The sequence below is a fragment of the Myxocyprinus asiaticus genome, chromosome 40 (genome assembly GCF_019703515.2).
Source record: "Myxocyprinus asiaticus isolate MX2 ecotype Aquarium Trade chromosome 40, UBuf_Myxa_2, whole genome shotgun sequence".
NCBI classification, from domain to species: Eukaryota; Metazoa; Chordata; class Actinopteri; order Cypriniformes; family Catostomidae; genus Myxocyprinus; species Myxocyprinus asiaticus.
Window position 1 is genome coordinate 40,676,301 of NC_059383.1, and position 17,500 is coordinate 40,693,800.

A 17,500-nucleotide genomic window follows, 5' to 3' on the forward strand; every position below is an offset into this window, starting at 1 on the left:
TGCTAAGCAGCGTCCACAGCATGGAACGGCACGTCACGATCACATGACACATGGTGCAGTGGGCGAAGGTCAAAAGTCACAAGTCGTCACTATTTCTCAGGAATGAACAGAGATTGAAAAGTGTCTCTCTCTTCTTCTTTATGCGTCGTTCAGACGATGTTCTTCCTTGTTCTGTCTCTCCTCCTCGTCTGGATTCTACATCTTACTGCAGACGTCTCACCATCATCTCACAAACAACTAGAGACAAAACAGAAATAAATCAATTAAAAACACGTTCTCAAATATAACACACATTTCACGATCAAATATCAACACATGGAAATGACAGTCTAATAAAAAACAATCATTAATCAGAATAAACACAATCTGATGCTCTTTAAATTTACATCATTTGCACAGCAGCACTGTGATAATATTTCATAAATATTCTGATTAGTGTTTGTTCTAAACCTCAAACGCTAAGAATTAAACTTTTAAAATGTTAAAATAATGTTTAAAAATGTGTCTTACATCGCTAAAATGTTCAGCATTCAAAATAAACAATGAGGTCATCATAATATTTGCATATTTAATTACAGATGGTCTTCTTTCTTGCATCTATTTGCATGTTGAGATGTGTGTGTTATGTTGCCCAATCGATCTAATTTATAATACTCCATCCTTCATTAATATTTTAAAATCCTCCATTAACTCTCACAAACTCACAGATCTTGCAATATATTTATACAAAGCACACTGGAATACTGCCATGAATTACAGAATGGCAGAAGAGTGAGTAAATGATGAGAGAATTGTCTTTTTTGGTTTAAATGATGAACTGTAAATGTAATACTTCAATGTCTGGTGTGAGTTCTACAGTATGAATGTGTGTTTTGTATCAGATATAGAATCAGCACAATCATTATCTTGTTCATTATCAAGTATTAAAAGATTGTAGTGTGCAGAAACATCTTATTTGTTCTATTGAAAATCAAACCCGCAGCTTTATCATCATCATCATCAGAAGAGAGTCTTTCATTCAGTCTGTGTGAGCAGAGAGAGTTTGCTGGTGACACACACACACACACTGCACAAAGAAACACAATATTCACATGATTTAACTGAAACAAAACAACTTCAGAACAGAAAAGAAGGATTTCCTGAATTCTATCACACAATAGACACACACACACACACACACACACACACAGGACTCATTCTCTCTGTCAGGATCTCACACAGAAATGAGAAATTGAAACTCAGATCACATGACCATCTGAAAGGCCTTGACCTCTGAACTCTGACCTGTGCTGATGAAAGATAAAAACCTCACAAATAAGTGTTAGGTAAGGAGTACAGTAGGGGTTCACAGTATGTCACAAACAACACACACTCAAAATAACATCAACCAGGAAATCAATGGAGGTGTGTGTGTGTGTGTGTGTGTGTGTGTGTGTGTGTGTGTGTATGTTGACCGCTATACTTCCTCATCTCTTTATTAATAAAGGTCCAGAGAGAGATAAACTGCTCACAGCTTTTATTGACACCATAAACAGCAACGGATTTATCATTGGTTTACAGTATATGAGGCGACTCTAAACAGAGATCAACGTTGAGAAACAAACTCTATCATAGTTACACTAAACTGTTTTCTTCAAATTTAATTTAATCAACAGCTGACTGAACACACACTCACACACACGCAGGTAAATCCTTCTATTAGAGTACACAATACCTTCCATCTGTTCATTGAGTTGTAAAATATCTTCTGTCAGCGATCAGATCAGCTAAAAACCAACGAAATGAAATCAGGTGTAATAAATCCCAGAGTAAAAGCGTCTCCTCAAGTTCACTTCATCATTTGAATGATCATCTGCTTTAGTGATGTCATCCCCTCTGACTCCTCCCACTGAATGCTGTAATCTCAGGCTCCGCCCTCTTTTTACGCCCACTGAACGCTTTAGTCTCAGGCTCCACTCAACTGACTCCTCCCACTTAACCCTCTAATCTCAGGCTCCGCCCATGACCGCTCCAACTCACTCAAAATTCTGGGCCTGGACTTTGTCCCGTGACTCCTCCCACTTAACACTATCTCAGGCTCCTCCCCCTGAACTTCCTTGTTCCCAGGCTACGCCCCTCTGAGGGCGTGTTCAGCCTGTAAAGTGAATCTGGGTTACAATAACACTGAATCTGGCAAGAGCAGCACCTCCCTCACCCTCTCTCTCTCCTCTTCTAGTGTATGTGTAAAGTTTACTAAAGTTTATAGAGCCGAGTACTGAGTTCTGTGTGACCCAGTAAATTGAAATGGTGCTAAAGTTCATCTACGTCAGTGGTTCCCAACCTTTTTTCCTTGAACGGAAACAAAAACGAGGTATACCTGGGCCTTTAGACGAGGAAGCTGACATGCTGTCTTACTGGTATTGCACATTTTATTGATCTTTGACCGCCTCAAAGTGATAGAACAATAGATTCAAATGGAGTTTGACATTAGCATGATGCTAAGCTAACTACATGACTTAGCAACTCTGTGACTGTTTAAAGGTATATTCTTCAAATTAGCATTTGGTTGATATGTATATTCAGAGTTACAGAGTTCAGTGAATGCGTACAGGACGAGTGTTTCTGGACTGTACAGACCTCACTAATGGACATGATGGCATTACTCACGTCATTCATTACACTGAATTCCTGCTGATAGAAACAATGTGCCACCCAACAGAAATAAACACACACAGCATGAGCAACAAACCTGATTATCAATAATCACATCAGACAGAAACATACAGAACACCACAACAACAGTGCCCGCTCACTATTTCTTAGTTCCAGAAGTATATTCCCATTCTTTTTTTTCCCATAGGGATTAAAAAAAAATCCTTCCTAAAAGAGCTGTAAACTATGAACGGAACCAACCAGCTCCCAGGTGAATCACAACATTACAAACTTTGATTTGAAGCAAAAAAGTATTTGAAAATCAGACAAAAAGACAAAGATACAAGACTGTGTACTTCATGTCTTTAATGAGGGAATGAACTACAATCCCATGAAGCATTGACAATGATGTAGTCCAATTAAAAATGATGAAATAAAACTATTGGTATAAATACGTAAATGGTCCAGGCGTTATGAAATATAAGGGTAGAGATAGGGAGGTGGAGGGATGGTGCGAGGGAAGCAGCAGCTTATACTGTATATCCTTGGGACATGATTGACAGGCCTAAATGAACAAGCTCCTCCTCAACTTACGTTCAGAACTTCATTAAGGGATAGTTCACGCAAAAAAAAGAAAATTCTCTCATTATTTACTCACCCTCATGATATCCCACGTGTGTATGACTTTCTTTCTTCAGCAGAACACATTTGAAGAAAAGTAGAGAAATATCTCAGCTCAGTAGGTCCTTAAAATGCAAGTGGATGGTGATACGATTTTTGAAGCTCCAAAAATCACAGACAGTCAGTATAAACATCATCCATATGACTCCAGCGGTTAAATTAATGTCTTATAAAGTGATATGATCACTTTTGGTGTGAAAAAGATCATCAGAAAATTGGTGTCTGTGACAAGGAGTAGGGAGTGGCCGGGCTGTGAGTGTGCGCGCCTGGTGCTGAGCGGCCCAATCAGCGGGAGAGAGATAAGAGGGGGAGTCGGGAGTGCTGGAGGGAGAGAGAGAGAGAGAGAGAGACACACACACGGAGCTGTGTGTGTGTTCGTGGTCGACGTCTGTTATTATGTTCCAGTTTGATGTTATGTTATATTTAAACTCTTGTTGAGTGTTGATCCGGTTCCCGCCTCCTCCTTTCGCAAACCCTGTTACACTGGTGCCGAAACCCGGGATTGGAGGAAGACGTGCCTTCAGAGAGCCCTCGCCGCTGACAGAGGTTTGCGATGCTGAGGATGTTTGATGAGGTGGTACTGGAGTGGTTCGCCCGAAGGCGACTGAGCCCGCTGCCATCCGCCAGAAGCTGAAGGAGCCGCTGTCATCCACCAGGGGGCGGGGGAGCTCGCTGCCATTTGCCAGGGAGTGTAGGAGCTGCTGCCGGTCGCTAGAGGGCGGAGGAGCCACTACCGTCCACCAGGGGGCGGGGGAGCTTGCCGCCATCTGCTGGGAGGTGGAGCAGCCTCTGACGTCTGCCGGGAGGTGGAGGAGCTAGCTGCCATCCGCCAGGAGGTGAGGTCCAGTGTCATCGGCCAGCGTCATGGAGGACCGTTACCCAGCTGGCCGAGGACCAAATGGTGGCATGGTCGGGAACAGGAGTTTTTTTTTTCTCCCTCCCTCTCTCTCTCTCTATCTCTCTCTTTCACTCCCGCCCCCTTTTCCTCTCCCCTCCCCTCGTTCTACCCAGGTACCCAGGAGGCGGGGAAAACCAGCCGGCGACATGGCCAAAGGGGCAACTTAGTAAGTCAGACCAGTGCTTTCCCCAGCACGAATCAGGCGGTGGGGGTATGTGATGAGGAGGAGGGCGTGGCTGGGCTGTGAGTGTGCACGCCTGGTGCTAAGCGCCCAATCAGCGGGAGAGAGATAAGAGGAGTCGGGAGTCCTGGAGAGAGAGAGAGAGACACACAGAGCTGTGTGTGTGTTTGTGGTCCACATTTGTTATTATGTTCCAGTTTGATGTTATATTATAATTAAAGTCTTGTTGAGTGTTAATCCGGTTCCCACTTCCTCCTTTCCCGAACCCCGTTACAGTGTCTTTTATCATTTTCCGGTAAAAGGGGTTTAAGCACACTGCATCATGTCATGCCAAACACCCTTTACCTGTGGTAAAATCACTGTAATGACCATCTGTGAGAGGCAAATATTCACTGTTGGATACTTCTGACTGCTGATCTGAGTTCAGTTCAGATTGTAAACTCTGTTGAAATAAACTCATCTAATCTGCTGTTTTACAGAGAGATGATTCCTGCAAAACCGAATCTGATCCGGACATTTCTAGAACAGATGGTCATGGAAAAACCCTCATGTGTTCAATTAGACCATATTTATGAATCTGAACTTTAGCAGACACACACACACACACGGACAAATGCTCTGCAGGACTTTATGAGCTCATCCCAGAATTCCTGAGCAGCACACTGAGAAGAATACTCACTGGATGAAACTAAGAGTGTTGCCGTGATTACACATCCACAAGTGTATTACTGTCTGTCAGTGTGATCAGAGATCAAACAGCTGCCTCATTATCACAATCACACACAGTATTGTGTGAATAATCCGTGATGATCGGCCAAATACAATCAATCCAGTCCAGATGGAATTTTACTGGAAACTGAGCAACAGTCTCTGGAATTCATCCGCTCACTCTGTTTGTGTGTGTGTGTGTGTGTGTGTGTGTGTGTGTGTGTGTGTGTGGGTATCTAGGAGAAATTCATCACAACATCACAACAACCACTCTGACATTGAGTGATGTCATCTTCAGTGATGTCATGTTCGTTTACACATGTCATCACGAGTGCATTCACACACAAATCCCCAAAATCCTCAAAGATTCCAGGAACATCGTATGGGGGCTGAATATTTTTTTTATGTGTATAGCGCTTTTCACAACACACATCGTTTCAAAGCAGCTTTAACAGAAAAAAAAGCTGTAATATCTATAAAGTCTTAGAGTCATCATTGTGCAGTTTGAAAAAGATATGATTGTAAATTGTGTCTAAAAAAGTAAATCTACGGATCTAATGCAGTTTTCTTGTGTCATTATTCATTTTCTCAGTTTGAGCGAGAAAAACGCTATACAAAAGTTTTTGTATTCTATAGCTGGGTGAAATATCAAATATCTGCATCTATTGAATATCATTCTGTTGAAGATATAAAATTAATAGAAGTCGACCGATAGTGGATTTTGCCGATAACGAAGGTGGTGGGAAAGGCCGATAACCGATTAATCGGCCGATAGTTTTTAAAACTGATTTATAGAATGTCAAAATCTTTTATTATTTTTTCCTTACTATGACGGGCACAGACAAAGAGTCCTAAATAAATAAAATCTCAGATGCAGTTTATTGTTCAACCAAAATCCCCAAAATAACCAGAAAAAAATGAAGATTCGGTGCATAACGCGGGACTTTTAAGTATATATCAAGTCCGAAACACACCGGCGACTCATATTTTGAAATGACAAAACGATGAAAAAACTATCTGCAACTATCGCCAATGATTTTTGCCGATAACAATAGTTCAAAAAAGCAACTATCGGCACCGATTAATCGTAAAACCGATATATCGGTCTACCTCTAAAAACTAACATTATGAACATTAACGTTGTGAACATTGAGATGATTGGAATGTTTGTATTTATCTATTAATTAGGGGTGTAACGGCTCAAATTTCTCACGGTTCGGTTTGTATCACGGTTTTAGAGTCACGGTTTGCTATTTGCAATGTTCAGAAAAAAATTATATTAATGCCAAATCCAAAGTAAGAATAATCTACTTGGTAACAAACACTTCAACAGGTTTTCCCTGAATAAAAATCACAGTTTTACAGTAACCATAGTTTAACTATGGTATTTGTATTAAAAACATAGTAACCACAAAATCAACATTTACTGTCATGTTTACAATATATAGTATAACCATGGTTACTATATGCAAACTACAGAATTACTGTTGTAAAACCATGGTTAATTGTATCAATACCATGATTTCTGCAAAGAAAACCATGCTGACAGCAGTCATGGTTACTACAATATATACTAAAGTAAAACCATGGTTAATGTTTGTTAGGGTCTTTAACTAAAAAACTCTTTCTCTAAATACTAAATCAACATTTTAACTTAATACCTGCACTATTATGCTACATGCATGACATCAAATGCATTTCAAACTCAACTGCACATATATTCAATATTCAGAAGCTGTACATCACTACAGAAGGAACTTTGCTATTAAAACGGATATGAGGGATGTTGTGACGTGGCTCGATTGTTTTAATCATACACGGAAATTTCACATCTTCGTCAGCGGAGTAGGGAAGTATATCGTTGGCAATGAACACCCCAATTGCTTTAGTTATTGTTTGCTTAAAAACAGAAGGGAGTTTGTGCAATTTCGGCTCATCTGTGGCTCTGTGCGCGCCTCACGCTATCTTCCCCCGGTGATTTCGCCGTAAATGAGTGTGACGAGGAGGAGGGCGGGGCCGGGCGTGCGTAGTAATAAGTGGATAAGTGCAGTGGGATGTGGCAGTTCGAGAGAGAGCGAGCCACACGCAGCTGCCGTGTGTGCGCCTTTTGTTTCATTAAATATTATTTTGATCATTCAGCCGGTTCCCACCTCCTCCTTTCTCATTTTAACCTAGTTACAATGATTAATTATATTTATGTATTACCAGTATACAGCACTCGTGTCGAGCGATGTCTGCAAACAAGAGCCTGTTCTGTAAATGTTTTTTGACCATCGCTGTTGTAATTGTCTGCTAAAAGAAAATGTTCCCACGCATTGGGGTTCTCAATCAGCGGCTCGTTTTCTCCACTTGACATTTTCAACTACACACAACGCTTGCAGAACAGTGATGTCATCAAGTTGACCCACGTGAAACACAGGTGGAGCGTATACATCTGCAGATCCATTCAGGTGCATTAGCGGAGGTTGTAACTGTGTGTGTCTATTTGATGCTTTATTTTCTTCACAAAACCTTGTGCTCCAGATGCATCAGTAAACATGAGGTGAACCGCGGTGCCAATGTTTACCGATTCGTGGGTGGCGAACCGTATGGTTCGTTTTTTTTTTTACCGAGAACCGTTACACCCCTACTATTAATATGATATTGCTGCCTCAAGCCACGTCCACACTAACAAGTTTTTGTTTGAAAACACATACATTTTTCTTCGTTTACACCTCTCATCCACACTAGAACAGCGTTTTCCTCCAACGAAAAAAGAGCGTTTAGAAAATGCTCTCAATTACTGCATACTTTGGAAAACGATGACGTTAGGAGGTTTCAAACTTCAACGGATTTGTGTGGACCTCAATAGCAAAAATGCAGAGTTGGCATATCTGATTCATTTCTGCGAATCAGTTCTTTCAAACTGTTCCATGAAATGATTTAAAACTGATGCAGAAATTCAGTTTCAGTTGTTCGCATCAGCACTCAAAAATGTTTGATGTCAGAATCAGAATGAGCTTTATTGCCAACTATGCTTACACACATACAAGGAATTTGTCTTGGTGACAGAAGCTTCCAGTGCACAAACGGTACAACAACAAGACTCAGCGTGGCCTTCTACTGTACATGCTTTAAAACGTTTTAGTAAACATATACAGTATGTAGGTAAATACTGCTATTTATTGAAATTAATAGGTTTGTATTTTTCCACTGTTTTTAATTTGATTACATCATTATGTGTTTACTTAGGCAAAAGCAGTGTAAAAACATGTGCCTTGAATTATTTCAACTAGATTTCTACCATATATAACATCTTGCATTAATCGTTTAGAATTTACTTGACCATAATGGCTCTTTGGATGAAATTATGCTTCTCTGACTGAAATCAAAATCATCATTTCAATTCATTTCAGAGCAAACGCATACAAATTGAGCTATAGATCAAATATTGTCTAAAGGCTCAAAATAATCACTATGTAATTGTTAAGGTATATGAACAGCACACAGATCCACAGATGTCAATCCTGCAGTAAATAGGGCTGGGCGATAGGACGATGTAATCGGATATCGACAATATCTTACAAATATCCCGATGCCGATTGCAACACTTATTGACAGACGATGATCGACAATATCGGAAAATGGCAAAACCATGGATCTGGGAAGTTGACCAGGGTGTGAAACTAGTCCAGAGTTTGCATCACACGTTATTTCAGACACGTCTGCTCACACGGGTCACCTGAGAGAAATGTAAACATAAGTGTAGTTCTAGCAGGAAGATCTCGGGATTCATTCTATCAAGCATCCATCCAATCTCAATCCAGCCTCTGCTTTATAGCCTGCTCAGCTGCCTCTCATTGTTTGCATGCCTCCGTTTTTCACCACCCTCCATCTCATCACCACCAGTTTAGGTCCCGTCCTGGGCAGGGGTATGCTCTGCTTCCCTGCTGTCATCGCCTCCGGTAGGATCTGACGGTTCAAGCCGCATCGGAGTGCAGAACCGAAGGACGGGGCTTAAACCCAATGACACCAGTATCCATTCATTCGCATTTATTCCAACAATCTCGAGTCTTTCTGATAGAACACCTGTGACTGGAGAGCAGCTCAACTCCCATCATGACCCATAAGAGAAACACTGTGATTGGTGGAAAAACAGGAAGGCCACAGTATGAAGAAAAATTACTGACTATGTTTGGAAAGGAACATAGCTTCCGATATGTAGTATGGGGTGTTTATACTGTGCACAGAATGTGAATTTTCTGTATAGAATAGCTGGATGACATACTACATACTAAGAGCACACTGCACACTTTGGCAGCATCCAAACTGAAATGGAGCCTCATTAGTGAGCGATTTGGAACGCTCTACAAAGGCAGCAACTCCACATGTCAGGGTAAATAAATAGGGCTATCTAAGGAGGCAGCCTATTTAAAATACCTAGCTTTTTGAACAGCCTTCGCGTCAGGAGCGCGCCTAAGATGTCTTGAAGTGCCGCCTCCTGTGGACGCTCACTAGGTTTTGGAACAGACCATTTACTCACAATACCCTCGACTCGAGCTTCTATTTCTAGTGTAATGAATGAACCGGAAGGATATCAACTGTGATTTTAACATCTCTTCCTTGACTCATTATCACACTGACAAAAGACATTTTTACACAACATTTAATTAAAAGTATAGAGTAACTGTACTTGTATCTGAGATGATAACTGGACGATGCTCACTGAATTGAATGTGCAACATAATGAGATCATGTGACAATAATGTAGCATACTACTATTTGAAATGTTTATTGTGGCATACTGCAAAATGTTTGACATACTATTTTTACAGTATACATTTCAGAGTATGCAGTAAGTAGTATGCTAGTTTTCCATTGTGAACACATCCTCTCACTCACAGTGTGAACGCTTGCTGGACTTCATTTATTTGTCCTGTTGAAGATCAAAAAAAGCCCTCTCTGTGCAGTGAAGGTCACATGACACAGAAAAACAGACGGTCAACTGTAAACACTCCAGACGAAGTGGGTGGCCAACCGACACACACACACACACACACACACACACACACACACACACACACACACACACGCACTTCTGTCAGCCTTTCAGCCTTCTGAAAGCTGGTAAGGGCAAATAGACAAAGGCAAGTGTGTGTGTGTGTGTGAGTGTGTGTGTGTGGGCAGGTTTGGGTGTGTGTGTGTGTGTGGGCGGGTTTGGGTGTGTGTGTCTGTGTGTGTGGGCGGGTTTGTGTGTGTGTGTGTGTGTGTGGGCGGGTTTGGGTGTGCGTGTCTGTGTGTGTGGGCAGGGTTTGGGTGTGTGTGTCTGTGTGTGTGGGCGGGTTTGGGTGTGTGTGTGTGGGCGGGTTTGGGTGTGTGTGTCTGTGTGTGTGGGCGGGTTTGGGTGTGTGTGTGTGGGCGGGTTTGGGTGTGTGTGTGTGGGCAGGTTTGGGTGTGTGTGTGTGTGTGTGGGCAGGGTTTGGGTGTGCGTGTCTGTGTGTGTGGGCGGGTTTGGGTGTGCGTGTCTGTGTGTGTGGGCGGGTTTGGGTGTGTGTGTCTGTGTGTGTGTGTGGGCGGGTTTGGGTGTGTGTGTGTGGGCGGGTTTGGGTGTGTGTGTCTGTGTGTGTGGGCAGGTTTGGGTGTGTGTCTGTGTGTGTGGGCAGGTTTGGGTGTGTGTGTGTGTGTGGGCAGGGTTTGGGTGTGCGTGTCTGTGTGTGGGCGGGTTTGGGTGTGTGTGTCTGTGTGTGTGGGCGGGTTTGGGTGTGTGTGTGGGCGGGTTTGGGTGTGTGTGTGTGTGTGTGTGTGTGTGTGGGCGGGTTTGGGTGTGTGTGTGTGTGTGTGTGAGTGTGTGGGCGGGTTCGGGTGTGCGTGTCTGCGTGTGTGGGCGGGTTTGGGTGTGTGTGGGCGGGTTTGGGTGTGTGTGTCTGTGTGTGTGTGTGTGTGTGTGGGCGGGTTTGTGTGTGTGTGTGTGTGTGTGGGCGGGTTCGGGTGTGCGTGTCTGTGTGTGTGGGCGGGTTTGGGTGTGCGTGTCTGTGTGTGTGGGCGGGTTTGGGTGTGTGTGTGTGGGCAGGTTTGGGTGTGTGTGTGTGTAGGGGGGGGTGGGTTTGGGTGTGTGTGTCTGTGTGTGTGGGCAGGTTTGTGTGTGTGTGTGTGTGTGTTTAACTGTCAGGATTTTGTCTGATGGTCTAGTAGTTCATATATTTATAATTGCTCAGCTAAAATATTAACTCACCCCCCACAACAAAAAATGATACATTTTATTTTTAGCGATATATTTAAATGTGTGCCAAAAACGTGACTGCTGTGTGCATTTCCCATTTGCCTTTTTGATTTGTAACTAGTAGCACCTAATATACAAGCAAAAAAATAAAATACAAATGTGTGAAATTATAAATAATACCAAGCTATAGAAAGTCAGAATTTTTTATCATATTGTTTATTATTTTTTATAATAGACATTATATACATTACAGCTGATTTTCTGTAAAGCTACTTTGGAACAGTGAGTAAAGCACAAACAAAAAACTATACAAATAAAAATTATTTGACTTGATTTGACTTTAATGTTACAATGTTTTTTTCTACTTTGGCAACAAAATCTCGATGTTCTCTCTTTCCACTGTCAAACAAACAAGCAATAGCCAGTGCTGAAGCATTTTACCAATCAGAAATTATCATAATTAATTCAGATTTAAAGTAATGTCCAGCATCATCCAATCACTGTCAACCATGTTAAAATAAAATGATACATTATAAATTCTGAATCTATGTACTGATTATCATTGTCACATGTCTGTCAAACATGTTGAGTGATCCAAACATCATCTGCAGCCTGAAACTGAACTTTTGATCAGATTTTAGGAGTGAATGCACTTAACTGCATAGAGAGATATAGGATGCTCCCTTGCTCCCTATTTAGTGAATGACTTAACCTCCAGTGTGCTGTCTGTCTGCACTGGTCTCAGAACAGTTTGAAATGCACCTTATTTTCATCCTAACTCCATATAAAGCCAGTTTTCGGATGAATACATTGATGTGAAATGCACAGTGATAATGGACAGTGAATACAGGATTTCTCAGGTAATTAAGGCTTATCGTTCTCACAGGAGGTCATTGTGTTTAACAGTGCGCCGTTTCGCTATAAATTGCTGGAATTTTATAAATGGCATATCGGATGAAACTAGAGATGTTACTCTTTTGATACAAACAGGTTTAAGTGTAAAAACATAATGAGTTTTTTATAAATATATGTAGTTATGCTGGCGTTTCTCCCAAAGACAAACTCAACTGAGATCATCGCCAGAGTGTCCTGAACTAAGATCAGTTGGTTTAAATGAAATGAAATTACAACATGCATAGTGTATAGTAAAGTCGAAAAACAATGGGCCTCATTCATGAAACACGAGTAGAACTCATTTTTGTGTAAATTGTTCGTAAAGCCGGTGTGATGTAAATTTTCGATTCATGAAAGTTTTCATATTTTCAAAACGTTAGTCGGTACAAACGAAATTTACACTGACTCACGACCATGTGTTTGATGCTGACTATCACCCCTGGAGTCGCGAGTTCGAATCCAGGGCGTGCTGAGTGACTCCAGCCAGGTCTCCTAAGCAACCAAATTGGCCTTGTTGCTAGGGAGGGTAGAGTCACATGGGGTAACCTCCTCGTGGTCGTGATTAGTGGTTCTCGCTCTCAATGGGGCGTGTGGTAAGTTGTGTGTGGATCATGGAGAGTATCATGAGCCTCCACATGCTGTGAGTCTCCGCGGTATCATGCACAACGAGTCACGTGATAAGATGCACGGATTGACGGTCTCAGAAGCGGAGGCAACTGAGACTTGTCCTCCACCACCCGGATTGAGGTGAGTAACCGTGCCACCACGAGGACCTACTAAGTAGTGGGAATTGGGCATGCCAAATTGGGAGAAAAGGGGATTAAAAAAACAAAACATAACTACTGACAGCAATCAGTTTTGCTGCAGTATTTGCAAAGGAAACGTTTGGATCAGGCCACATTTGTTGCGTCTCAGACAGTCGTTCAGCGTGTTCATTGGATACTGTTGAGACCAATTATGAGGCTAAAAACTAAAAATCAGTGTAAAAATCGCTAATTTGGTTTTAAAAAAGCAACAGTTGAGATGTGAGATCAAAACACAACTTAAAGCTGTCGAACAACAGTAACACAATCACACACACTGGAATGAACATGTCAGTCTATGACATCACTGTTTAACACACCAATCACAATCTAAGTATCTGACAGACGTCACGAGTGAGCGGATCACAGTCTGCATGTTGTTACAGTGAAACCCCTCTCACACACACATACAGGAAGCTCTGATCAGAGGAAGTGGACCTCAATTTAAGGAGCATTGACTCTTTCCGGGTGTTTATTATTTCGGGGGGTTTCCTCCATTCAGTGGTGGTGGCAGGTGGGCTCTGAACAATATCACACGTCCCATTTTGTCCTAAACACACACTTTTGGATGGGTCAGAGACACTGAGGATTACAGCAGCTGTGATGATTGAGGTGATGATGTTTACTTCATCAGTGACATGGTGTTTCCTTCCTGATATTACAGTTTATCTGTTTGGAGTTTTGCACAAAAAAGCATCACTCATATAAGTAAAACTCTCGTTTGACTGTGCTGTTCAGCATTGCCATATGAACAGAGCACACACACAGACTCGACCTCTGACCTCCCTCTGGACACTGATGTCATAGTCTGTCTGCAGGGCAGTAAAGCAGAGAGTTCTGGGTAATGTGTTAAATGAAACCACACGTCCTCTGAGAGAGGCTCCATAGTTTTGGATCAAGTCCAAGAACTCAACGCAACGCTTTCCTCCTCAATTCTCCTCTCTCAGTTTTTCCAGACAGCCTGCGTGTGTCCAGCACCCGGAAAATGAGCAGTTACCGTAGCTGAGAAACTGGAAAAACTCAATGAGCGGTTCCGTCTGAGTGAAGAACTGATTCACATGTGGAGAGACTTTCACTGATCCCAGATCAGAGCTCAAACTCGCTCAAAATCAAGACCAAGAATGATTCAACAGAACCTGCCACACCAAAATTCTGTTATCATGTCGTTTCAAACCTGTAGGACTTTCTGCTGTGGAACATAAAAGGATGTTTAACACTTCCTCAGCTGTCACGATTGTAAAATGTGGCTGACAATTAATTGTCAAACAAGTAATTGCGATTATGATTAACTGACATACTTTTTAAGGTGTATGTGTGCTTCAAACCAGTGCCTGACCGATTTATCAGCTGATATTATCCTTTCACAGATATATCGTATCGCCGTGTATGTTTTCCGATATGCGCAGATATGAAAAAAACATTTTCTGAACATATAATGCAGAAAACAATGCTTGGGGTGATTTAGAATTGGTGTCATAATGTAGTTTGTCCAGCAGAGCGGCGCTCCGACTCCATTGTTTACAGAGCTGACTCTGTGCTGATGGTGGTTCTGCTGACGTGCGGAGTTAAGCGGTGCGGAGTTAAACGGTGCGGAGTTAAGCGGTGTCTTCACGGTAAGTTGCTATCTAGTTTGTGAAATACATACTGGAAAGTTAATAAACAATGACCTCATCATTTTCCCTTTTCAATATAACTAATATAATGTTAACCCTGTCCCTGACAACCATGTCACTCATGTTTATCACATCTGTTTGCTGTTAGCCAGCTATAGTTTGTCAGTGCAGTCAGTAATGTAGCAGATTGAAAGATAAACGTCAGAGCATCTTTTTGCAGCTCATCGGACAACGGTGCGGTGGTGGATTGTGTCTGCTGAGTGTTGATTTCACGCTACGTTATTACCTAGTTGGTGAGACGCAGTGCTGGAAAGTAAATAAAGTCCATCTTTTACTCTCTGTGACAATGAGCTTACAGCTAACTAGCTAATCACGTAGCTACTTTCATTGTTGTCAGCTGAGTGGAAGCTAATGTGTAAACATGTATTCACCAAACTGTTTTTACCCCCTTCAACCGAACAATTCCAGTCGTTGCATTTATAAAATGTAATATTTAAAAGTCTGGTTTTCCACCGTTGAAAGTTTCCCCTGAACTTGTATAGCAGAATACGGTGTAACACCGCTGCCGCTGTTTATCTCTTGTCTCGTCAGATGCTCGTCAGATGTGCTGTAAATGCTTCTTGTGTTACAACCTGCCAATAATTGACTCGGCAGTATTAAAATAGTCAGCATTTGACTGATACTAAACAGTACTACTGATGTTTATTTAGCTATTTATTTTATTTATTTTTTATTTTCTCAGTGTTCATTTCTAGAATTTGCTGACATTATTATTATATAATAATAATGTAAAATATTCTTTGATAAAAATATTTAAGAAAGCAGCCTTCTGAGTACCTTTGCATAATCATATCGGTGCAAAATTGGTGCGCAATCCACATAGAAAAGCTCTGTTTTCATTCCAGCTCAAAAATTAACTATATCGGCCACCATATCGGTAATCGGTAAATTTTCCCCATATAAAATCGGTATCAGTCTCAAAAATCCCATATTGGTCAGGCTGTACTTCAAACACCTTAAGAACTCATTTATTCATATTTATCATATAATCATATCATAAAATAGGGATTTTCCTTCAAGGCTTTAAAAATGTATGAATGACATGAAAATAATATGTCAATTTATTTATAAAGCACGATTAAAAACAACAGACTGTTGACCAATGTGCTGTACAATAATCAAATATATAAATATATATAAAAAAATAAATAAAAAAAAATCAAAAGGAAATTCAGCAGGGAAACTATTAATAACACTAATAATTATCAAAACTCTGTTGGACCAAATGCCAGAGAGAAAAGATGTGTTTTTAGCTGAGATTTAAAAATGGATAAAGTTGGATATGGATATGTTGTTTTTGGAACCCAGCCGACCTGAATAGCTATTATATTATAGAAAATAGAGTAAGTGTGCATCTCCTCCTGTCACTGCGTGTATGAACGCGCAATGATGGAGTTTTCAACATACCATTGCATTTTTTTACTAATTTTTAAAAAAAAAATTTTATTTATTTTTTTACAAATCCACTCTTGTTTGTAATATATTGCTAAATTTGTTATTATTCTTATCATCATCATCATTATTATTATTATTAATATTACTATAGTGAATATTACATTTTACTATATAGTGATATATTTCTGTTGCAATTTCTTCAATTTCAGGCGCCAAGATTTTATTTTGAATCATGATTTTATTTTGACGTGTGGTTTTGATGGGTGCTTCACTTCTTCTGACGGATAAACAGTGTGCTACATCACCCAGTGTGATCATTAAAGCACAAAAGCTATGTTTTAATTATATAAATATATAGTCTACATGTGCTGCTCGCTTCACAGTGGATTAGTGCTCTGCTCTGTCATCTCATACAACGTGAATGATTCTCAATGTCTGTGGAGTTTCCAGTATATTAGCGGTCTGCTTCATACATTCATTTACAGCACGCAGTTCGAATGCACACTAAGATTGCAGCCTTTCGTGGTTTAATAATCACACTGGAACATGTCACGATTTTAATTTGATTAATTGTCCATTTCAGTGTTAAAGGAGTAACAGAGCACACGCTCAAATAAGTCGTGTGTCAGTAAGACAGTGTGCGTGTACTGAAATAAGTCGGCAATACCGGTACTGTAGAAACACTGGTATCGTTACATCTTTTTTATTTTAGTACTGACTTGGTACCGAAGTACCGGTACTTTTGACAACACTGGTCTGCTTTCACTGTATGGAAAAGTGCAGCGTAAATCATTCTGCCTAACATCTCTCTTTACTATTCCACATCAGAAAGAAAGTCATATGGGTTTAAAACGACAAGAGGGTGAGTAAATGATGACAGAATTTTCCTTTTTGGGTGAACTAAGTCTTTAATGATATTGAGCATCTGTGTAAAGCTACTTTTTGTTGTTGGTTGTAGTTCTAGACCACACTAATTCATTTTCATTATCAGTCTTTTAAGTCATCATTTTACAAATTTTTTGGTGTAGGAAAATGCAGTTCCTGTGTAAATGAGAGGTGTAAACATCGTGAAACAATCATCATTTCTTTCTTTTTTCTTTTTTAATTTTTATCCCCTTTTCTCCCAATTTTGGCATGCCCAATTCCCACTACTTAGTAGGTCCTCGTGGTGGTGCGGTTACTCACCTCAATCCGGGTGGTGGAGGACAAGTCTCAGTTGCCTCCGCTTCTGAGACCGTCAATCCGTGCATCTTATCACGTGACTCGTTGTGCATGACACCGTGGAGACTCACAGCATGTGGAGGCTCATGCTACTCTCCACGATCCACACACAACTTACCACACGCCCCATTGAGAGCGAGAACCACTAATCATGACCACGAGGAGGTTACCCCATGTGACTCTACCCTCCCTAGCAACCGGGCCAATTTGGTTGCT

At 41.0% G+C, this 17,500-nt stretch overlaps 1 protein-coding gene across 3 annotated transcripts in view; it reads right to left on the reverse strand.

Annotated features, from left to right (window-relative positions):
• LOC127430875 (LHFPL tetraspan subfamily member 2a protein-like) overlaps positions 1 to 17,500 on the reverse strand; it is a 54,450-nt gene that overhangs the window by 14,225 nt on the left and 22,725 nt on the right. For 2 of the 3 annotated variants that reach the window (XM_051681014.1, XM_051681013.1), the window contains one exon: positions 1 to 237. This exon is cut by the window's left edge and continues 366 nt beyond it. In XM_051681014.1, the coding sequence (XP_051536974.1) occupies positions 1 to 52 (52 nt within the window). In that variant the 5' untranslated portion in view covers positions 53 to 237. Of the gene's footprint in view, positions 238 to 1,714; positions 1,847 to 17,500 lie in introns of those variants that run through there. The other variant, XM_051681015.1, reaches the window with a different exon arrangement.